The sequence below is a fragment of the Camarhynchus parvulus genome, chromosome 1A (genome assembly GCF_901933205.1).
Source record: "Camarhynchus parvulus chromosome 1A, STF_HiC, whole genome shotgun sequence".
NCBI classification, from domain to species: Eukaryota; Metazoa; Chordata; class Aves; order Passeriformes; family Thraupidae; genus Camarhynchus; species Camarhynchus parvulus.
This window is the reverse complement of record NC_044586.1, coordinates 58,130,652-58,150,835: the sequence shown is the minus strand read 5'-3', so window position 1 is coordinate 58,150,835 and position 20,184 is coordinate 58,130,652. Positions and strand designations below refer to the sequence as shown.

At 37.9% G+C, this 20,184-nt stretch overlaps 2 protein-coding genes across 3 annotated transcripts in view; one reads left to right on the top strand and one right to left on the bottom strand.

Moving 5' to 3' along the window:
* FBXL13 (F-box and leucine rich repeat protein 13) overlaps positions 1–10,466 on the bottom strand; it is a 62,619-nt gene extending 52,153 nt beyond the window's left edge. The window contains 5 exon segments of the mRNA XM_030960841.1: positions 3,232–3,326; positions 3,329–3,369; positions 5,046–5,101; positions 6,644–6,739; positions 10,116–10,466. Of these exon segments, the coding sequence (XP_030816701.1) occupies positions 3,232–3,326; positions 3,329–3,369; positions 5,046–5,101; positions 6,644–6,739; positions 10,116–10,466 (639 nt within the window).
* A 343-nt stretch (positions 10,467–10,809) lies between these two features.
* ARMC10 (armadillo repeat containing 10) lies at positions 10,810–18,211 on the top strand. 2 transcript variants are annotated; one of them, XM_030960067.1, is made up of 6 exons: positions 10,810–10,921; positions 12,117–12,262; positions 13,387–13,521; positions 14,800–14,976; positions 15,977–16,048; positions 17,245–18,211. In XM_030960067.1, exons 2-6 carry the CDS (start codon positions 12,146–12,148, stop codon positions 17,494–17,496), a joined length of 753 nt encoding a protein of 250 aa, XP_030815927.1. In that variant the 5' UTR covers positions 10,810–10,921; positions 12,117–12,145; the 3' UTR covers positions 17,497–18,211. The 2 variants fall into 2 exon arrangements, with proteins under 2 accessions (XP_030815927.1, XP_030815926.1); XM_030960066.1 differs by lacking the exon at positions 10,810–10,921 and having other exon boundaries at positions 11,152–12,262.
* The last annotated feature ends 1,973 nt before the right edge of the window (positions 18,212–20,184 follow it).

The following is a 20,184-nucleotide window of genomic DNA, read 5'->3' as shown; positions in this document are numbered from 1 at the left end:
TGTCAGTAAGCCTCTTGTTGGAGGTCAGTAACTAAGAGCATAGCCCAGGGGTCAGTACTGGGGCGAGTCCTATTAAATATCTTCATTAATGACCTGGACAAGGAGACAGAGTGTACTCTCAGCAATGCTGCAGATGACACCAAAATGGGAGCAGTGTCTGATAGACCAGAGGGTCATGCTGCCATTGAGACACCTTGACAGGATGGAGAAAGGGGCTGACAGGAACCCCATGAAGTTCAGGAAATGCAAAATCTGGCATCTGGGAAGGGATAACTCAAGGCACCAGAATACTTTGGGGGCAGCCCAGCTTGAAATCAGGCTGTCAGAGCAGGACCTGGATGTCCTGCTAAACACCAGGTCAAACCCATGATGTGCCCTTGCCAAAAGAAGATGGATGGTATCCTGGGCTGCATTAGGAGTGCTGCCAAGAGATCCTGAGAGGTAATTTTTCCCTTCAGCACAAGTGAGGCTCTACCTGGAGTACTGTGTCCAGTTCTGGGCTTCCCTGTACTGAGACATGGACACACTGGAGAGAGTCCAACAATGGGCAAAAAGATGGCTAAGGAATTGGAGCATATTCCCTGTTAGTAAGGCTGAGACCTGTGACTGTTCATTTGGAGAAGGCCCAGGGGGCTCCTAGCAAGGGAGCGTTTACTGATACCTTGAAGTTATGCCAATGAAAAGAACAGCAACCTCAAAGATTCAAACATAACACACATGGATGTCACTTCTGCATAATATTTTCTATATGTTTACATGCTAAAATGTCACATATCCACAACCATTTGCAGTACTGAATTACACTATCACATGCTGAAATATCTGATGTGCAACACTTAAAATCTGCAATTCTAAGTATTGCTCTGTATAATGCAGAAGAAACCAGAAAGGAACACAGTTAATAGCATCCTTCATCATCAGCTTTTATATGAGCAAAACTTCATGCTTGTAATGTAATTACTTTTATAACTGCACAGTAATACACTAATGGCAGCAGTTTAATTGGCTGATAACAAAAATAAAAAAACCTAATTTTCTAATTGTATCCCATATCCTGTCACTGAAGATAATTTTTTCTTAAACATTTCCAAAGTTTGCATTTAAGATATGTAAATTAATAATAAGATATCAGCATGAAAACACAGCAAAGGTGCCACTGTGGTTTATAGAAGGGTATTTCCATACTAGCTACACAAGTTTCCATAGACTATAAATTCATTAGATAGAAATGGAAAAATCAGCAGGAAAATTGCTGATAATGTGTCTTTTCCCACCAGCATTTAATTGCTTTGGTAATACAATTCAGGTAATTTGCCTGCTCCTCAAAGTATGTTCAATAAGCTGTCTCTCTGCTTCTTCCAGGTTTTCTGGCTTTGTGCTCTTATAATAGAATTTTTGGAATTTGCTATAGCCACACTCATTTTAAACATTTTTAGCTGATTCAGAATGCAGTTGGGGTTTACAAAGATTTTTAATGTATAGAAATGTGTAGGCCTTTTTGATAGCAAATTCTTCTTGTGCATCTTTTCAAAGACCTGCATCCATGATAAATATAATTGGATCCACCATGGGCTTCTGTAACCAATAGTCTGTTTAATTTGGACATGTGGATGACTTCCTTAACTTCAAAACTCCGTCTAATTTAAAACTCAGTATCAAGACCACAGCAGCCACCTTTAAAACACAGCAATCATTTTCTGTCAATAACTCAACATCAGGGTACTGTGGTACCACTGACCTTTTTTAGCAAACTGTAATTTACAAAGCAAATGGTTTCCAGCTGACCCTGAGGACAGAACTTGTCCAGTCATAAGTAAAAATTCACAAATTATTTTGGCACAGGAGCAGAACAGAAAGCTGCAATAAATGACAGTGTGCTAATAATTATATTTACTAAATAGCCTGTAATTTTGAAATGATCCATCACCAAACATCATCTACAGTGCCAGAGACAAAAAAGCCACTAATCATAAGTTTCAGAACTTTGAAAAGTCCAGGCATGTTTTATTTTCCACAGTCTGTGAATGCTCAGAGCAAAGACATATTTGGCCTGGAGGAGACAACACCCAATAATGATCTCCTGTTGAAGGAGACTGTATCAACATTCTGGGTCCACAAAAAAGAGAACATGAGGATTCACAGAGGGACAAAGGAAAAGACCTTTGCCTTTCTGCAGCAAGTGGTCAGGGACTCAGCCAGAGCAAACCTCTGCTCTGTCTTCTAAAGAAAGGACCTCTTTCCGCATTTCCCATACTGAATAAAATAATGACAGCTCAAGAAAAAGAAACCACACAAGTAACAACCACACAGATTTGCAATTCTCTCTGGATCAAGGGAGATGCAATCTTTTAAATAAAAAAATGGAAGCATTTCGGCAGGCTTCTTGTTTTTCTGTAATAATTTTTGTTCCCTCTACACTTTACACATAAATAAAGCCATTATTTTGTAGCTTGTCCCAAAGTTCCACAGCCCTAGCTCTCAGCACCCATCCCAGGACATGATGAATTGTATCAGAAATGTGTGTTTAGGTGACTTAGTTGATCCATTGTCTACAAAAGTGTACACAATATAAATGTACACAATTTAAAAATGACTCACTCATATGCATTCTAACCTAATCATGGAAGTCAAACCAATCAGTGCAACTGTTATTAAGAATGGACAGAATTTGAAACTATTATTTCCTGAGAATGCCCTGATACATTCCAGAAACAGGACGTCTTTAGCCAGCCCAATCTAGTCAGACTAAAATTTTAAGTATTTTAAGATACCAATTTGTCTTCTGACTTAATTTGATTTTCATTCCATCCTCACCTCTCATCATGCATTCCATCTAATCAAAGCTAAGGCTCCAAGTCTGTGATCCCTCCTGTTTTAACCTTATCACTGCACTCTTCACCTCCCAGAAAAGCATCCCAACTCTTTCCACCCCGTACTTCTGCCATACACCCCCAACACTTCCCTAACACCTCCCAACCAGTATCACTGCTCAGTCTTGGGAGAAAAGTACCAGCACCATCTGTCCTAGCACAGAACACGAGGATCTGCCTCTCCAGGCACTCACAGAATCAAGTTGTCACAGCCCAACCTGTGGATAGCATCCTGCAAAAAGACAGCAAGATAAATTGTTGGACCAAGGACATTTAATTTACACAGTATAACTTTAGATTGTATATTATTTATTTTTTGTCCTATGCAGACCAGCTACCTAGACTTACATGTCTTTTTTTCCTTGTCGGTCTGCACCCTTATGTTCCATTTATGTATAATAACTTTTAATATTTAGATATTATAATGGACCTATTGTAGAGCCATCTTCCATTGGCTTTTTTCTCATTCCTTTCCAGCAAATTATATTTTATCCATCTTCTGAACTGTAAAACAGAATGAGTAACTTATTACAGTTTCTGAACTGAAGTAAAACCCACAACACTCCGCAATGTGCTGTAAAATTCAAAGCAGTCAAGCTCAACAATATAAACTTCTGAATAGAACGGATGTTTATTATTTATAATTAAAATAAAATACACATTGATGATATTTTTCAGTAGCAATTCATCCACTCATTTTAATAAAATTTCTACTTGTTTGTAATTTTCTGAAGTATTGAGCAATAAAAATTTGCTTGCTTCCACTGCCATAAAGTCCTGTTACTGTCACCTGTACTTCACTAAAGTACAGATCTGTATTTATGGGAGGATATTTGAGTGTTAATAGAAAATAATTTAAAAGTGCTAGATACATGCATTTACTTAGATGCTATTCATATTTCCTTGGCAATACAAAAAACCCCAGTGTAACAGAATGCAAATTCAATTTATATCTTACCAATTTTGACCTTTGGTAGAAGTCCCATTTTCCTTCCAGGCTAAGCAATAAGAAATAATTAGATTCAGAACAAAAATGTATTTCAAATGAGTCATATATCACTGATATATTAAAATGCAGTATCTCTCTGTGTCTGACTTGCTGAATGAATAAGACTTTCCATGGCTACATTCATTTGCCAAAACCTCCCTCGTATCATATTAGAAAAAACCTCAACATATTCCTGGGAGAGATTATAAATGGAACATGTTCTGTTCCAGTCCAATGTATGTGATAATTAACAAAACCCTAGGCTGAGACAATCTTAGAAAGGCTTCATTAAAGGAAAAATGAATAATCTTCCATGTCCCTATTGTAAAAGACAAAGAGATTAAAAAAAAAACAGGTGGTGGGTTTAGGGTTTTGGTTTTTTGGGTTTTTTTGCAAGAAGGGCTACTGTATTAGGAAAATATTTGAAGTAGAAAGGATTATAAAGTACTGGAATATACTGCCTGCTGAAATTGGTGTGTCTCCAACACCTGTGATATTTAAAATGACTAAAAACACCCTGGACAAATCTGCACCAAGGTTAACCACAGCACAGCTTGAAAACATTCACCTCCCTGCCAATTCTGTGGTTCTTAGTAAGGATTTACACCAGTGTTCCTAGCAGAGTTGTACCTCCTATATAATAAGCACTGTATGCTTTTCAAAACAAAATAACCCACCTTGCCTAATTCTAAATAGAGGATCATCACATTTTGTGCACATAACAAAGAAATCAGTAGATGTGTTTATTTATTGTGATTATAGTATTTTAAAACATATCTAGGTATTATCCCCATTTTTCAAAGGAAAATTTGGATTACATAAAGTGTGATCTTCCTAATCCCAAGCACAAAAACCAAAGAAAGAGCATAAGAGAACACAGATTGTTTACTTTCAGACCTAAATGGAAATTGTCCTTTATTTCTGGGTGTACCACCATATTTCTCACAAATAGAGCTGATTAAAGTACAGAAGTGTCAGCTTTGGAACAGGAGTAAAGTCAGAACTGAGGAGTTTTAACACAGAATAACATCAGAGGAAATTAATGCCAAATTTAAGTTTGTAATTTCACTTTATGTTGTTGTGTTAAAATGAAAATTCTTTCTTCATACAAAGGAGCAACATAAATACTTTGGCAAAAAATTTTTGCTACAATATTACTGAAGTATGTGAAAAATACATATAATTACCCAAAATAAAGCTTCATTAAGTTTCTGCTGTAAAAGTCACACAATTCTTTAGTCATCTAAAAAATAATTTATGGCAGTACACAAAGTAGTGCTGTTTTATAAATGTTTTGAGTCACACAAAAAAATTAAATCTTGTCTTTTCTATGTTGATTTTTGCAAATTAAAGGATCTAATTTGAGGTGATGAACATTCAAGTATAATTTTCTGTGTATAGTTAGAAGTACTTCACTACCAAATGCCACTACTGAGAAGTTAAAGAAAAAGTTAAATTAGCATACAAACCAGAACTCATTTCTGTCCTTGTAGGAAAGCTCAATAACTGAAATTCAGGCTTTCATCCCTCATGTCCACTCTTTTATTAATCAGTTGTATTCAGCTATTTAGCATACTAAATATTTGAGTTACTCTGCTAAAATTGTTTCATGACCCATTGTTATGTCAGCCATTTACCACACGATTCTAACTGGTATTTTAATAAACCTGTCTGAATTTCTACAAAACCAAAACTGTGTAAGTCTATGGGCTAAAAATACCACTGTAAAAGAAGATATGATCGTTTGAAAGTACAAAAAGCAATGGGCCTCAGAAAATACTGGGGTTTATCTCATGTATTGCTCTTACTCCTAAGAAAATCTATGAGAGGATTTGACTGCAACAAGTTTGTATTTGTATATGTGTACTGTAAAAATCAAGCATTCCACTTTTGGACTGATCTGAATTCTAACTGAACAGTCAGCAAAAGAGGAAACAGCTGAACTGTAGTTGCTGTGAACTCAGGACAGATGTACTGACAGAAGACAAAACTGAGTACAGTTACACAGAGATAATCAAGAGAAAAATCCAGTCACACTGCATGCCAACTTACTGACTCAATTGTTTAGTGAGTGGATCCAGAGATTAAGGATTTATTACTCACATCTCATTGAAAACTTCAATCAGAAAATTGCAGAGAATATTAAAGCAAGAAATATCACATTATTTTCTAAGATTCCAATATAAACAAAACCAAATTCTTTTTTTTTTTAATCTCATGCTGTGCTGTCTTCATTTCACAGGGTGAAAGAACACACAGAGAACAGAAAAAATGGAAATACCTCACTTAATGTTGCAGTGCTTGAAAGACACATCCCGGGTTCATACAAGTAAATGTGCTGTGGACAGCAATGAAGGTAAAACACTTATCACCTCAGTTTTGATTACCACAAAAGTAAGGGTTTAATATATCAACTAATCAAAGAGGAGCTTAAAGTGAAGGCTATATTCAATAAATATTTTATAGACAAAAAAAACCACAAACAAATAAAAACCCCAAACACCCCCAAACCCATGGATATAAAAATAAAATATATTCTATATTTTTGGAGATATTGTCTTACTGTTTTTGCAATATCATATGGTATCAATATTTGCAAAAAGCAGTATTATCATTTAAGTCTGCATAGATGCTGTACCATTAGCATATTTTAGAAGTCCAAGTGCAATATTATAAATCACATAGCGCGCACACACACACACACACACACACACACACACACACACACACACACAGAGAATAATTCAGTATGTATCATAAGAAAGTATCTTATGTATCATAAGAAAGTATCTAATCCCTTTGCCTTTATTTCTCTGAGCTTTTCTTCTAAAAATATAAGTGGGTCTTCTGGATGAACAATAAATACACCACAGAGCAGCACCTGCAAAAAGAAACTGCAAATTAATTCCTTGTATTTACAGCAAAGTACCATCTAGTTACGAAGCTGTTAAAATAAACAACAGTTTACCAGAATCTTTTAAAGTAATGCAAAATAGAGGCATTTCTTTTTATCATTTCCCTTTCTTTCCATTTTTAAAGGTAATATTGCATGTATCAGCATAATTCCATTGGTAGACTTCTAAGTACTGAGTTTAGGATAGTAAAATAAGTGGCATTTCAGTAGCAATTCCTACAAAGAATTTCCTTGCTTTTAATATGCATTTAAAAAAAAGAATGTATATAAGATTGGATAATTTTATTTACTTAATAAGAAATGGAATCTAAAGCAAGTTTAATACTATGAGGTAAAGAATATATTGAATGGGCAAAAATTGATTCTGTAACTAACACTGAAAACAAAATGCAGCTAAAAATATTTGCTTTTCAGGATTGTTTTATTGGACAATTTTACATTATCTTTTAGTAACAATGCACAATAACCAATGAACCATTTTTTCTCATTTGTCCTTTAGCTATCTTTAGCTATCAGCTAAAGGACATGGATCATTTACTTTTGGACTTTCAGCTCACATACAGCAAGAACATTCAAAGTATATTAATGTATATGGGCAAATTGCAGTTAATTAAGTGAATATTTATTGGAAATCATAAACAAAAAGTTCTTGTGCTTGGTAAAAGTGTCAAAACATGGCATGCAATATTACTTTCCTTTCAAGATATAGCCTCTTGCTGTCATTAAATTAATGGAGAGCCTGTGCTTGAATTCTTTTCAGGAAGCATGGTGGGAGGACAAAGAAAAAGAGGAAGGCTCTAAATCAAACCCATGCTGTGGACAGAGGAAAAGCCACGCATGGCACAGAGGCAAAAAAGACAAGTTGCCTGTCAAGCTGCCCCATGCCCTGCAGAGGCAGAGAGCAGGGCAGGCAGGTAGAGGGAACAGCCTGACAGGCCATCCATGCTCTAATCAGCCCATGTGTAGCGACTTAATCAGACAATAATGTAAATTGGAAGGGATCTCTGAAGGTAGTTGAACAGAAACTGTTGGGATGCCCCACTATTGGAAGTGTTCAGAGTCAGGTGGACGGTACTTTGAGCAAGCTGATCAAGTGAAAGAAAGGTGTCCCTGCTCATGGCAGGGTGGTTGCACTAAATGTTCTTTGAAGGTTCCTTCCAACCCAAACTCTTCTGTGTTTCCATGAATCTAAGTCAAGACCAATATGAAAAGGTGAAGACAAAATTAAAGGCCATTGTCTTCAGTTTAGACATCTGAATATTTACAACACTAGTCAACACACCAATTCCAACCTTTGCATCTTTTCAATCCTCTTAACAGAAATGTAACTTGCAAGGTGTGGTTGATTTTTGACTATGTTAAAAAAATAGAAATGCATCACTTATCATTGTAATTCATGGCATGCAATGTTTTAAATAATAAACACCTAAATGGTTTTTTATCACAAATTTTCCTATGGGCAGATTCCCAAAGCGATTCCCAACATTGGTAAGCTACTCCCTCTGCTGGATAAGCCAGTATGTGACTGCCATATTTTACTTCAAGTTTCTTTCGTAGATTGTTTGCCTTTCCCTCCACCCCTTTTTCAAAGAAACAGACAACTTCTCCTTTGGGTGTTTTGAAAGTTCTCCAATAAAAGAAATCCAGTCTACCCAGTGATATACTGGAATGCAATGCCTCTGTTTAACATTTGAGAATATTAATTAAATAAGGAAGGAATTGTAACACCTTGTCTTGCAATCCTCATTCAAGTACTCTTCAAAAATGCTTGGAGTAGGTGTAAAACAGGAAAAAATTGTGTCAATTATGCCAAGCAGTCACGAGTCAATCACCCATATCTTCACCCTTTCTTCTTAATACCTCTTTAGCCATTTACCCTTCATGGCAAAATTGAGTCCAAGGGCAGAAAAATCTTGGGCCAGCTCTTCATCCATATTTAATTCTAACATTGTAAGAATACAGCTACTAACTACAGTGAAGTTGTCACACATAAGAGTTTGCAGGATTACAGTTTTTGCCTGACTTTTAATGAGTACTGTTTAAAAGTAAATCTGGATGAGAACAGACAGAAATCAGACAGGAAGGAAATTCTCAGATCCAGCAGGGAATCCTAAATTATCTGGACAAGATTACTTGGATTTCAGCTTGTTTGGATCATGTTCAAACCACAACCTCATCATTAAAAGACTTAAGTAAATGTCCATTTTAGAACTCTAAATAGTTAACTTTGAGACTATGAGTATAAATGTTCAAAGGTCTCAGCTTTGATGTTCCTTAATAAAAGGACCAGTATCATCTCATTTATCGTCACACCAAGCATCCTGTAACTTCATAAAGAAATTAAAATATAAGAAAATTAAATAAGAAATATGGCTAGATATCAGCAAGCAACATCTAAGAAACAAGAAAAACAAGGATAAAAATATCTCACACAGGGTAATTTTTCACTGGTTCTTTTTAAAACAGTCTTTCTTTAATCTTATCTTTAATTCTTTCATTTTTAGTCCATTAACTTAATTTCACTGCTGCTATAATGCTGTTATAGCTATAATGCTATAATTTTTGCTTGGAAATGTAGATATGAGCTGTTTTTTAAAGTGATGAATCAAGAAAGACACCTCATGGTGGTACATCTTATATTTTGGGTTTTTGTGCTTAGAAAGCAAAGAATGACCTAGAGACAGACTCCCAGGATAAGTACTCTACATGGCAGCATTGCTCTGTAATTATTGTGATTGGCTTAAGTTTTCTTTATTAGTATTTCCATGGAAATCCTGGCTGTAATAGCTGATTGCAAATGAGGTCTATTTTGGCAGCTTAAATATATCAGGCTATCTCTTAAAGTTACATTTGTGCATTGTGCCTTTTTTTTTTTTTTGAAGGAAACTGAAAAACAGCCGCTGCAGATTTGGTAACAAGCAGAGGTGAACATGACAAACAGGGAGGAAAATATAGAAACACAGAGAATCACAAAATTCTTGCAAATTCTAAGGGCAAACCTACCAACCCTGCTTCCCCCACAGTCCTTCACGCTGCGCCAGTTTTACTCTCTGATATTTTTAAGTCTATTTCTGCTACGCCAACAAGAATACCTAATCCACCAGCATATCTGAAGCATCCAGTGTCATCTTTATGACTGACAGACTATTAGAAAACATGGATTGCAGCCACTGCACTCATGAGGAAGGAATTACCTGGCTGGAATCTAGAGGTTCTTTAATTAACATAGAAGAAGTTAAACGTAACAGGGAAAGTGCCAGTGCAGTTCGCCGGGTTCGTCTTCATTTAAATCCTCGTTTTAACATAGATTATAAAGCAGAATTGCTTTGTTCCATCTTGTTACGGCTCCAAAAGTTTTCATAAATCGTTTGAAGCGTGCTAGTGACAAAAGGAGCAGAACAGAATCACGCTCCAGGCAGCAGAGAGCAGCGGGGGGGATGCGAGATGCCCCGGCCAGCGCTGAGGGGCGCAACGAGCCGCGCCCCGGGCTCTGCTGAGGGCCGAGGGGGACGCTTGGTGAGGAGGGTGGCGGTGGCTCCCTGCCACGGATGTTCCCGGGGAGTTTGTGGTCCCACCGGCTCCAGTGGGACCAGGCTGCCGACCGCCTGGATACCCAGGGGTGGCGGAGGGCCAGGGGCAGCGGAGACGGCGGTCCCGCACTTTGGGGATGATGCGCCCCCGCCAGGGCGGCCATGGCGCAGGAGCGCCCTTCCCGCCGGCGGGCCGCCTCCCCTAGCTGGCGGGCCGCGTGTTTGGGAACGCGCTGCGGGACCAGGCCGGCCCGGAGCGCGGGTGATTCCTTCCTGTGGAACAGAAACCGCAGCGCGTCGCTGTCACGCAGCGGCGGAGCCTCTCCCGCGCCCGCACACGGAGCTGTGGGCTCAGCATCCCTGCGGCACCTCGGGCGCAGCCCCGGCGCCCGTGCCCCGAGGGAAGGGCAAAGCCGAGGCCGAGCCGCGCCGGATGGGGCGGTGGCTTCCGCGGGCCACGCTGCCGCGGCCGGGCCGATGTGGGAGCCGCGGGGCGCGGCGGTGAGGGCGGCGGCGGCCGCCCTGCTGCTCGGGGCCGGCGCCTGCTACTGCCTGTGGCGGCTGGCGGCGGGCGGGCGGCGGGGGCGGCGAGCAGCGGCCGAGCGGGGCCCGCCGGCAGGTGAGGGCCGGGGCAAGGCAGGGCAGGGCAGGGCGGGCTTCGCCCCTGCGGTGTGCGGCGGGGCCGGGGGAGGCTCCGCGGGGCCCGGGGGTTCCCAGCCCGCGGCCCTGCAGCGCGGCTCGGGGCCCGGAGGTGGCTCTGCGCCCTGACAGAGGCGGTGCCACAGCCCTGAGTCCCGGCCCTCATAGCCATTGGGCAATTTGGGGCGCTCTCGAGTGTGGTTTATTTTTAGAAAAGCCTATTGTTTTTCTTTTTATTAGTTCCCCAAAGCGTACATATGATCAATATGTTTACTTATGTTATTGCAGTTATTTGTGTTCCCCCTATAATTCAAAGCTAAGTGGAAGGTGTTTAGACTAGGATGAAAAACGATTTTATGTTTGAAGTGAGCTCTTGAATCATCATAATTAACTTTGACCTCTTTTTTTTTTTAACCCTGAAAGAATACTATGGTGTTTGCCTGGTCAAATGCTGATGTAAAGCTGTGGAATTTAAAGCACTGTTAGCCAAGTAGGCTATGACTAGTCCAGCAGTCACAGATCAGGTTTCATGGCTCTTCAGCTGGCTAAATAGTTCTGCTTCCAGCCTGGCTGAAATGTCCTTTGATAACATTTGTTGCCGTTTTATAAAGGTCCGGTACTCCATTACATCATCCTGACTCAGAAGCAGCCTTCCTCCTTGTTTTGAGTGATGCCATGATCAGCAGAGTTCCTAACATCGTGGCTGTTACTTTGTCAAAGGACCTCAGCATACTAACAAAGTGTCATTATTGTAATTTCTGGACGCAGTACTCTGTAAACTGGAAGTTTTGTTTCCTACAGTGCCCAGACAAATTTTCACATTTCATTTTGGGGAAACAAAGAAAACCCCCAAACCATGTTTAGTGAATATTCCTAATAATTTTGCAGAGGAAATTTGCTATTGGTTAACCAGGAAGTAATGCACCTCAACCTCTAATTGTGTGTTCCTTTTATTCTCCACCTTCAAAAGAGGTAATTAGAGGACTCAGGAAAAGGATGGAAATCTTAGTGTCATAAAACAGTCTTTTTACCATGACATGATGATTGGGCACAACATTAGAACAATATGTCCTACAACTGAGAGCTAAATTTCAGCTTTGTAAAAAACATTAAGTAGCAACTAAGTGAAATGTCTCAAACTTAGTATCAAGTATTTAATTTTTAAATGTTGACAGACAGCAGTCCTCCAGTGTCAACCCATAGCATGGATGTGGATGCTCTACAGAAACTTATTCATTTGCTCCAGGCCACAGATGATCCATTAATTCAAGAGCAAGCTTTAATCACTCTCAGTAACAGTGCTGCCTTCTCTGTAAATCAAGTGAGTATTGTTCTGTAGAAAACAACAGTGTCCAATGCCAGCCAGTCTGGCAGAGGAGAGCTGCTGTTTTGCTAAAGAGTGACACAGGACTGAAAGCTAGGACAGCTTGTGCTCTAAAATCCATTTAATGTCTTGCCTGAATTTCTGCTGGCTCAAATAATGTAATTCATCAGCTTCACAGAATTTATTGAACTATAATGTTTGGACCACCTGAAGTCCATACAGAGTCCTGTAGTTCAGAAGTGTTGTAAATGTATCTTTTGTTACTTACAATTATGTAATGTTAATGAAAGTGTTGAATACTAGGTTAAATACTTTCTGGTTCAGATCTAAACTTTAATGAGATAAACCATATTTTTTGGTCCCTCACAAAGTTGTGTGCTGTTTGAAAATTAGCAGTTTTACAACTATCGAGGCATCTCCAAATCATTTGGACATGGAATGCAGAAAAACTTTGAGCTGGATGCCAATTTTGATGCCTTTTTAACAGTTTAACCTCCAAGGTCTCACCCTTTTTGCTACTTATGATTGCCATCTATTCTGGCTTCTCAACATGGCTTTCTTAATATAAATCTATTAGAATGCAACTGGAGCATAAAGCTTATTGGTCCATTTAATTTTTTTTAAGAGCAGTATTTTTTTTAAAGACAGTTACAGTCTCAGTGAGAAAGATTAAAAACAGTAATAAAAACAAGTGTAATGGAAAAAGTTTCAGAACTTCTAATAATATGAAGCTACATCTTGAAATTCTGTCCTGTTCAAGCAGGACTTTTAGGTACTGCAATCTGGCTCAGTTGTTCTATTAACTCATTATCAAGTAATTTCCTTTTATTCTTTATAATGTAAAATGCTTTAAGCATGCTTTGCAGACCAGATTTTAAAAGCAAAGGTGATGTACTGTTGTCAAATAATAGCAACTAATACTTTTGTTCCTAAGCAGAACCCTTCTTAGTTTCAGTAAAGCAATAAAGCAGTATCTGCTAACATTCTGTTTAAACAGAGCAGTCAATTCTGAATTCTTCATTCACATACATTCATTTTTGTCAATATGGAGACATTGAGGGAATGCTTCAGCATTTAAATTGAATTTTTAAAAATCCTATTAAATATCTTCTATATTTCAGGATATAATCCGAAATTTGGATGGTCTGTCTGTTATTGGAGGGATGCTCTCCAACTGTGTTCCCAAAGTTAAAGAAAAAGCACTGAATGCACTTAATAATTTGAGTATGAATATTAAAAATCAGGAAGAGATACAGGTAAGATTCTTTTCTAATGGGAAAAACAAAATAACCAAGGCAAAGACATAGTATAGGTTCTTCAGCATATTTGTTAAATACATGCCAGGATGCCAAAATGCTTTGATGATAGACATACAAGTCAGCAGATGTGGATGACTGAAAGGATAACTTAGAAATGCATTGCTTCACTGGAATTTACTTTTAAAATAAAAGACAGGAACCTATGCAGTTTGTGTTCAGCTTTCACAAAATACTATTAAACAGAGATTGTGCTGCCAAAATTGTAGCAAAATTATGTGAGGTAAGATGATTTCCAAACATGCCTAGAACATCACCAGTGGCTGTTTAACAGAATGGATTGCAGGTTGAACTTGCCAGAACTCCTTCAGTGAGGGAGAAGAAAAGAGTAATTGAGCCCCTGGGATTGTACTAGACCAATTTTTCAGGTGATATTTCCATCTTAAAAGAAAAGTGTGTATAAATTATAACAAGTTCCACAGGTAAATACAGTACATGCTATGGATATGTAAGGACTAAACATGAAGAAGAAAGAAATCTATCTGATTAATCAATAGATCAAGAAGTGTCCAAGTGGTGAGCTGAGGCAGATTTGAAGACTTTTACTAGTTTTTTTTCAGTAGCTTGATAAAAAGGTAGTGTGACTGCATGTGGTAGTTTGCAGCATCTTTAGCAATAGGCAATTTTTATTAAGTAGTGCTTGTCCATATTTGCCTAGGTGTATAAGTAGAAAATAACTCCTTTGGTAAGGGTATTTTTTTTTCTTCAGTTAGGACTCCAAGATTCATTGCATACTGTCATCCAGAAGAAAAATTGGTAAAAATAGTAGTTAATGTCAGTTGTCACATTGCTGTTCCTACAGTGTGCTCCAGTAAATGTGCCACATGGCTGGGAGAAAGGATTTCATTTCAAAGCTTGTCCTTAGCTTGTTCTCAGTATTTAGGGTGTTAGTTACTTAGAGGTGATTTTTTAAACAACTCCTTAAAGCAGCTGTGTCACTTCTGAGATGGAGGCAAAGCAATTTAAGTTTTCAGAGCAAGTTATGCTCTGAAAGGAAGATTAGTGAGCATAATGCTGTATGGTCTGCTTCTGTCATGCCACTAGAATGTTTGAAATATTCAAAAAAAATGTACTTATTTCCAAGAACCTTCGCCATTCAGCCAGCAATGTTCAGGAAGCATTTATGTTACTGTAGCTAGGCCATTGATACTATTTGTGACAGAAAATACGCTTTTATTAAAAACTATTCTCTCTTTATTTCTTCCCCCCTTTCCCCAGGTATTTATTACACAAGTTTGTAGGACTGTTGAGTCAGCTCCCCTGAACTCTGATGTGCAGCTAGCTGGACTCAGGCTGTTGACAAATATGTCTGTTACCAATGACTACCACCAAAAGATGATAAACTCCATTCCATGCTTTCTCCATTTGCTTTCAGAAGGGACTGAAAGGACACAGGTACTGGGTGCAGTTATTTTTACAAGCCATTTGTGAAGCTGTTTTGCCTTGTTCTTAACATTTTGGTAAAATGGTTTAGACTGTGCTAAGAAAAAACCAAATATTCCTTAATGATAACAGATTTTATGCACTAAAATATGGATCTGTATTAGTTTCACAATATAAATTGAAAAATGGGAGGGAAGGCAATCTTGGTAGTGGAACCATCAGGCTACAGCTCTACCAAAGCAGTGCAGGGTGCACTGTGATTGCCCTGTGCCTTCGCCGTTGCAGCTCCAGAATTCTCTTCTGCTCTAAGCATTGCTACTGCATCCCAGACCAAGGAGAATCTGCATGGGAAAGGCTTCACTGGTGCATGAATCTCTGCAGGGAAACATGCCAAACAGTGATCCTAAGTTACGGACTTTAATTCTGTTATGCTTATGACACCTCTGGCAACTTTAGTGACTGCAAGTGCAAATCATGCCTATTTGTGACTTGTAATACTGAAATGAGCTTCAGTCAGGGACCAAACTCAGCTTTTATTCAACATGTTGTGGTACCATCAGTGTATGTGGTTGCTTTATCAGATCAAAACCAGTTTTCCAAAAAACACATTTCCACTAAACACATCTATTGTACTTAAGTATAGAAAGTAATATGGCCTTTTCCTAGTGTTTAAAGACTAGCATCACAAGGTCCAAGAAAGCACAAAGGTGTATTTGTTTATGCTTTGGATCATTTTAAATGCAGTACTTAACCATCTTCTTTGTATTTAAAACATATTCTGCATTTGGCCTAGGATTCGTTTATGGGTCTTGCCTTATTTTGATATTTAAGTCAATCTGAATTTGCTTCTAACATGTCTATACCTTGGTTTTCCCTATACCAAAATACTCGAGGTATTGGTTAACCCATTTTACCTTTTCCTCCCCAAGTCAACTTTGACATAATTGATACCCATTACAGCTTTACTTACTGTTTTGGAGCTTTTAATGAACTTGAACATTCCTCACTTCAGATTCAAGTTTTGAAAGTACTTGTGAACTTATCTGCAAACCCAGCCACGACAAGACATCTTCTCAGAGCTCAAGTAAGATTCTTGCTGCTTCATTTTATTTTTGGCATATATACATGTGTACCAGTTAAAATATTGCATGCACTAGAAGAATTTTAATGTATTAGAAATATATATGCAATTCCAGAATCAATTCTAGATACTGCTTGGTTAAGATCAGGAGCTAAGTGCACATTCTTTCATGGTCAGGCTTTATTCCAAAGGGTAGTGTAATACAGATTACTGTACTTAGGAGAGGGTGAGGCACAGGGCCTTGGAGACAGTTGGTTTTACTTCCTGTGTACCATTCCAAATAATCAATAACTTGCAGAAGCCTGATCTAACCTTCCCTTTCCACCAAAGGGGTAATACCATCAGCTTCAGTTTGTATTATGTAAAAGGAACCCAAAACTTCCTTTCCAGACACATGGTCAGTATACAGATTGAAAACTATCAACATCAAATAGAACCGGTACAGTAAGTGATCCTTTTCAACTGCTGTTTCTATAGCCAATGTACTGGGCCAAACCCAACAAATTCCACTGGAATCCCCACCCTTTGTTCAAATGCAGCCATAAAACTGTTGCCTCTAAGTGCTCTTTCCCTGTGCATTTACTTATTTCTTCATGGAGAAATTTGTGTGACATTTGCTGTGTTGGCCTTGGCACGCAGGTTTCTTTCAGTTTCAATTCTTCACAAACAAAGTCAGGGGCTGGAATAGTGCTGCATCCTCATCCCCATCCCCAAAATAACTTTCTTAAAACATGCAGTGGCTTTTATTTGTGAACTATCTGCCATGAGCAAAGCTAGTCTAGATAAAGCTGTCTTTTCATTATTCAAACAAGGTTAGAGTAGCTAAATATTCTATTCTTTGTTAAGTGTATAATTTTTCATTTATCAGATATGCTAACAAAAACATACAGGGCAAAATCAACGTGGCTGAGAAGGAAAGGAGACCCTCTCTTCCAAATGGGAATTTTCCAGACAGCCCATTTTGGAGATTGAAAATACAAAGCATTTATTAGCTCATTGATGCACAGGCCAGTCTTTTCTAGAGAGAGAATATGCACACTGTGCAAGTTTCTGTCAGGAGCTCACTGCATACTGGGATTTCATACAATTTCTGCTTTAGATGGTTTAGGTGCACTTTTTTTTCCATTTTCTTAAGTTTGATTTGGTTACATGTACTTACTGCTGGTGATTAAGTATGGACTATTTCTTCAACATCCTAGGTGCCATCACTGGTATTAGTTTTTGACGACTGTGTAAACAGAGATATTCTGGTTCGAGCCCTGGCGTTTGCAGCAAACTTGAAAAAGAACGTGAAGGATGAAGAACGCACCAAGATTGAGGAATACAGTGAAGACTCAATTTTCTTCACACTCGGCAGGGACTCTGCCCCATTCACTCAGAGACTGGCATCTTTGCTGCATCACCCTGACACAGAAGTGAAAGAACAAGTTGTGAGAATATTAACACAATAGTGTTGTTTTCTTATACAGACTGACCTGATGAAAATATTTAATCTTGGCAATGCTGGGCTAAGAAAGCCTGCAACAAGTAAACAATACAACAATGATGGAGAAAAAAAAGTCGTAAATACTATCAGATATTTTTTACAAGCAAGAGAAAAGCAATAGCTGAATTATTGCTGATAAACTACTGCACAGTTGCTACATTTATGCAATGGAGGCAAACAGTTTAAAACATGAAAACATTTGTATGTAAAATAAACATTTTAAATGGATGAGTGAAGTGAATGAAAGTATCCTTTGCAATGTCAAAGACCTTTTTTTTTTACTTTAAGTACTTACAGCTGTTGAATAAATACCTCATTAGAATTGTGCATTAAAGATTTAGTAATTGGAGATTAGGCATTATATTTTATTAGTCTAACTATGAAAATGGTACTGCTGAATCTTACAAAATAATATTAAATAAAAACAATACCAAACTATCACTGGCTTCCTACAGAATTAGTATCTTCAATGAAAGCTGCATACTAAAATTGCCAAACCTAGGTTTTTTCGTCATACCTGTATGGAATTTACTCTTAAACTCCCATTTTTGTATGCTTAGTATATCCAATCTGTTTAGCCAAACTGCAGTGCAATTAACCACAACTGTGAAAGGTTTCTACACTTGAACAAAAATTGAAAGGATTTTATATTGCTTTAAAATTGTCACTTTAGGGAAAGCAGACATATTTTTAAAAAGTATTTTATTAGGAGCCAAGGATTATCTGTAACTGTAATTCAGCATTCTCATTCTTATTAAAAAAAAGTCTACAGGAGCAGTATCATACACATTTTTACAAAAGCTTCCAATTCTGTAGCAGCCCTTGGACTTCCTTTCCTTGGATATCTTTACTCCTTTTTTTTTTCTGCATCTGGAGCATCACTGGAATGAGTGCTTCTGTAGAATTCTCCCCCATAAACTTTTAGTCATCAACCAGCACTACTTCAAAATGAAGTAGAATCCATACAAACATAACTGTAAAAGAACCTAACACAGAATTTCATTGATGAACAGAAAACATACTGGAAAATACTTCTAAAACCAAACTATTAAAAAACTTCCACTACAGAGAAACAAAAAAAGGTGTCAGATGTAAAGGCTAGGAAAGTTTTCCACTTTGTTTCATTTTTAAGAGAACTGTATCACCTAAACTGTTACCAAGTGCTTCATCTTTCTAATTTAGCACACTCACTGCTCTTAGAAAACATTACTATCTTCTCTGTCTGTAATGCAATAGATACTTGTTTTCAGAAGCTCACTTTGCAAATAGCTATAACTGCAAGAAAAAGATGACCTTGAAACTGTGACACACCCATGCTCTGATCAATACAGGGGTAAAGCTACATATATCTAATTCATCCATGTAGGTAGTTTTAACTCACCAGGAATAGAGTTAAGGCAGAAATAGAAGTTGGCACGATTCCCAGTCAGAAACTTGACAATTGCTGCATTGACAGTGAGCTTCCTTTTCTCCTTCCCACTGCTCCTAAAACACTGTACAGTTTGTAATAAGCAAGTTACATTATTATCACTTAATGCTTTGCAACTTTTTGTAGATTTAGTGTTTTCTGCTACTGAATTTGACTAAGTAAAGACTAGGCCAGACACTAAGAATTTATGCACTCTCCTCTCCTGACAAGACATTAGGACCAGTCTGTTCTAGGTATAGCTGATATATGGTTTCTTAAGCTCAACAACAGAGATGTCTGGATGTCCCTTTCCATGTTCTCTAACCTAAAAATAAGTTTTTCCAGTATCATCTTTTTGATAGAATTGATCTCTTAGCCGTTGCTTTAACAGGTGACATAAACAAGTGACCTTTTCTAAAAATACAAGAACTTGCTACAGTGTTGTCTCAGTTTTCTTTTTCTGGTCTAGAAAGAACTATTTTTAAATGCTTTCTTCATAGAACAATGCTGATGAGATGTTTGAAATCATGCAAGACTTTCCAATGTGCCTTTATGCAAAGATGTCTCATTTTTTTATCACCTACCTCACGCCCTTGGTGGAATCTTATCAGCACCAAGCAGAACATAACAGTCACCATTCTAGGTATAAATGTTGTGAATTAACAGATGCACAACAAAACATGTCATTACTGACATTTAGTTTCTGATGCATGTAACTCAGTGTATCTCTGCTCTATGGCTGCTTAGCTAGGTGTTCCATATTTTAGTTCCACTCTTTCTGAAGTACATAATTTTACAGAATAACCTATTGATGATTATAAAAACAGGAAACGAAAACAACCCACATTGTTTTCTTAACAACCTTAATCCTAAACTTGTCGTTCAAAGCACTCAAAACTTCTTGCAGCTTGGTGTCCTCCACAAAATTACAAACAGGTAATATACATTGTATCACCCAAGTTGTGATTGAAGCTGTTGTGTAAATACAAGAGACTTCATCTGAAACACCCCCAACACTGAATAACAGGGTAGTTTTAAACCAGTTTTGATAACTGTCTATAGTTAAAAGATTACCTCAGTTGTTCCTACCATGAAGTCTCAGTAACTGGTTGTAATTAGTTGCCAGAAGTTCATGCCTTTAAATAATATGTCCTTTTTATATATATTTATCTTTGTGGGATATGAAAATAAAATGTACAGCAATAGCAAAAAAACCAAAAAAACCAAACCAACCCAACCAAATAT

Excerpts from the sequence above, each read along its gene's own strand:
- ARMC10 (XM_030960066.1), top strand. The coding sequence starts at position 12,107 with ATGTTGACAGACAGCAGTCCTCCAGTGTCAACCCATAGCATGGATGTG. Across the intron at positions 13,522-14,799 it reads AAAATCAGGAAGAGATACAG|GTATTTATTACACAAGTTTG; the intron begins GTAAGATTCTTT and ends CCCTTTCCCCAG. Across the intron at positions 14,977-15,976 it reads AAGGGACTGAAAGGACACAG|ATTCAAGTTTTGAAAGTACT; the intron begins GTACTGGGTGCA and ends TCCTCACTTCAG.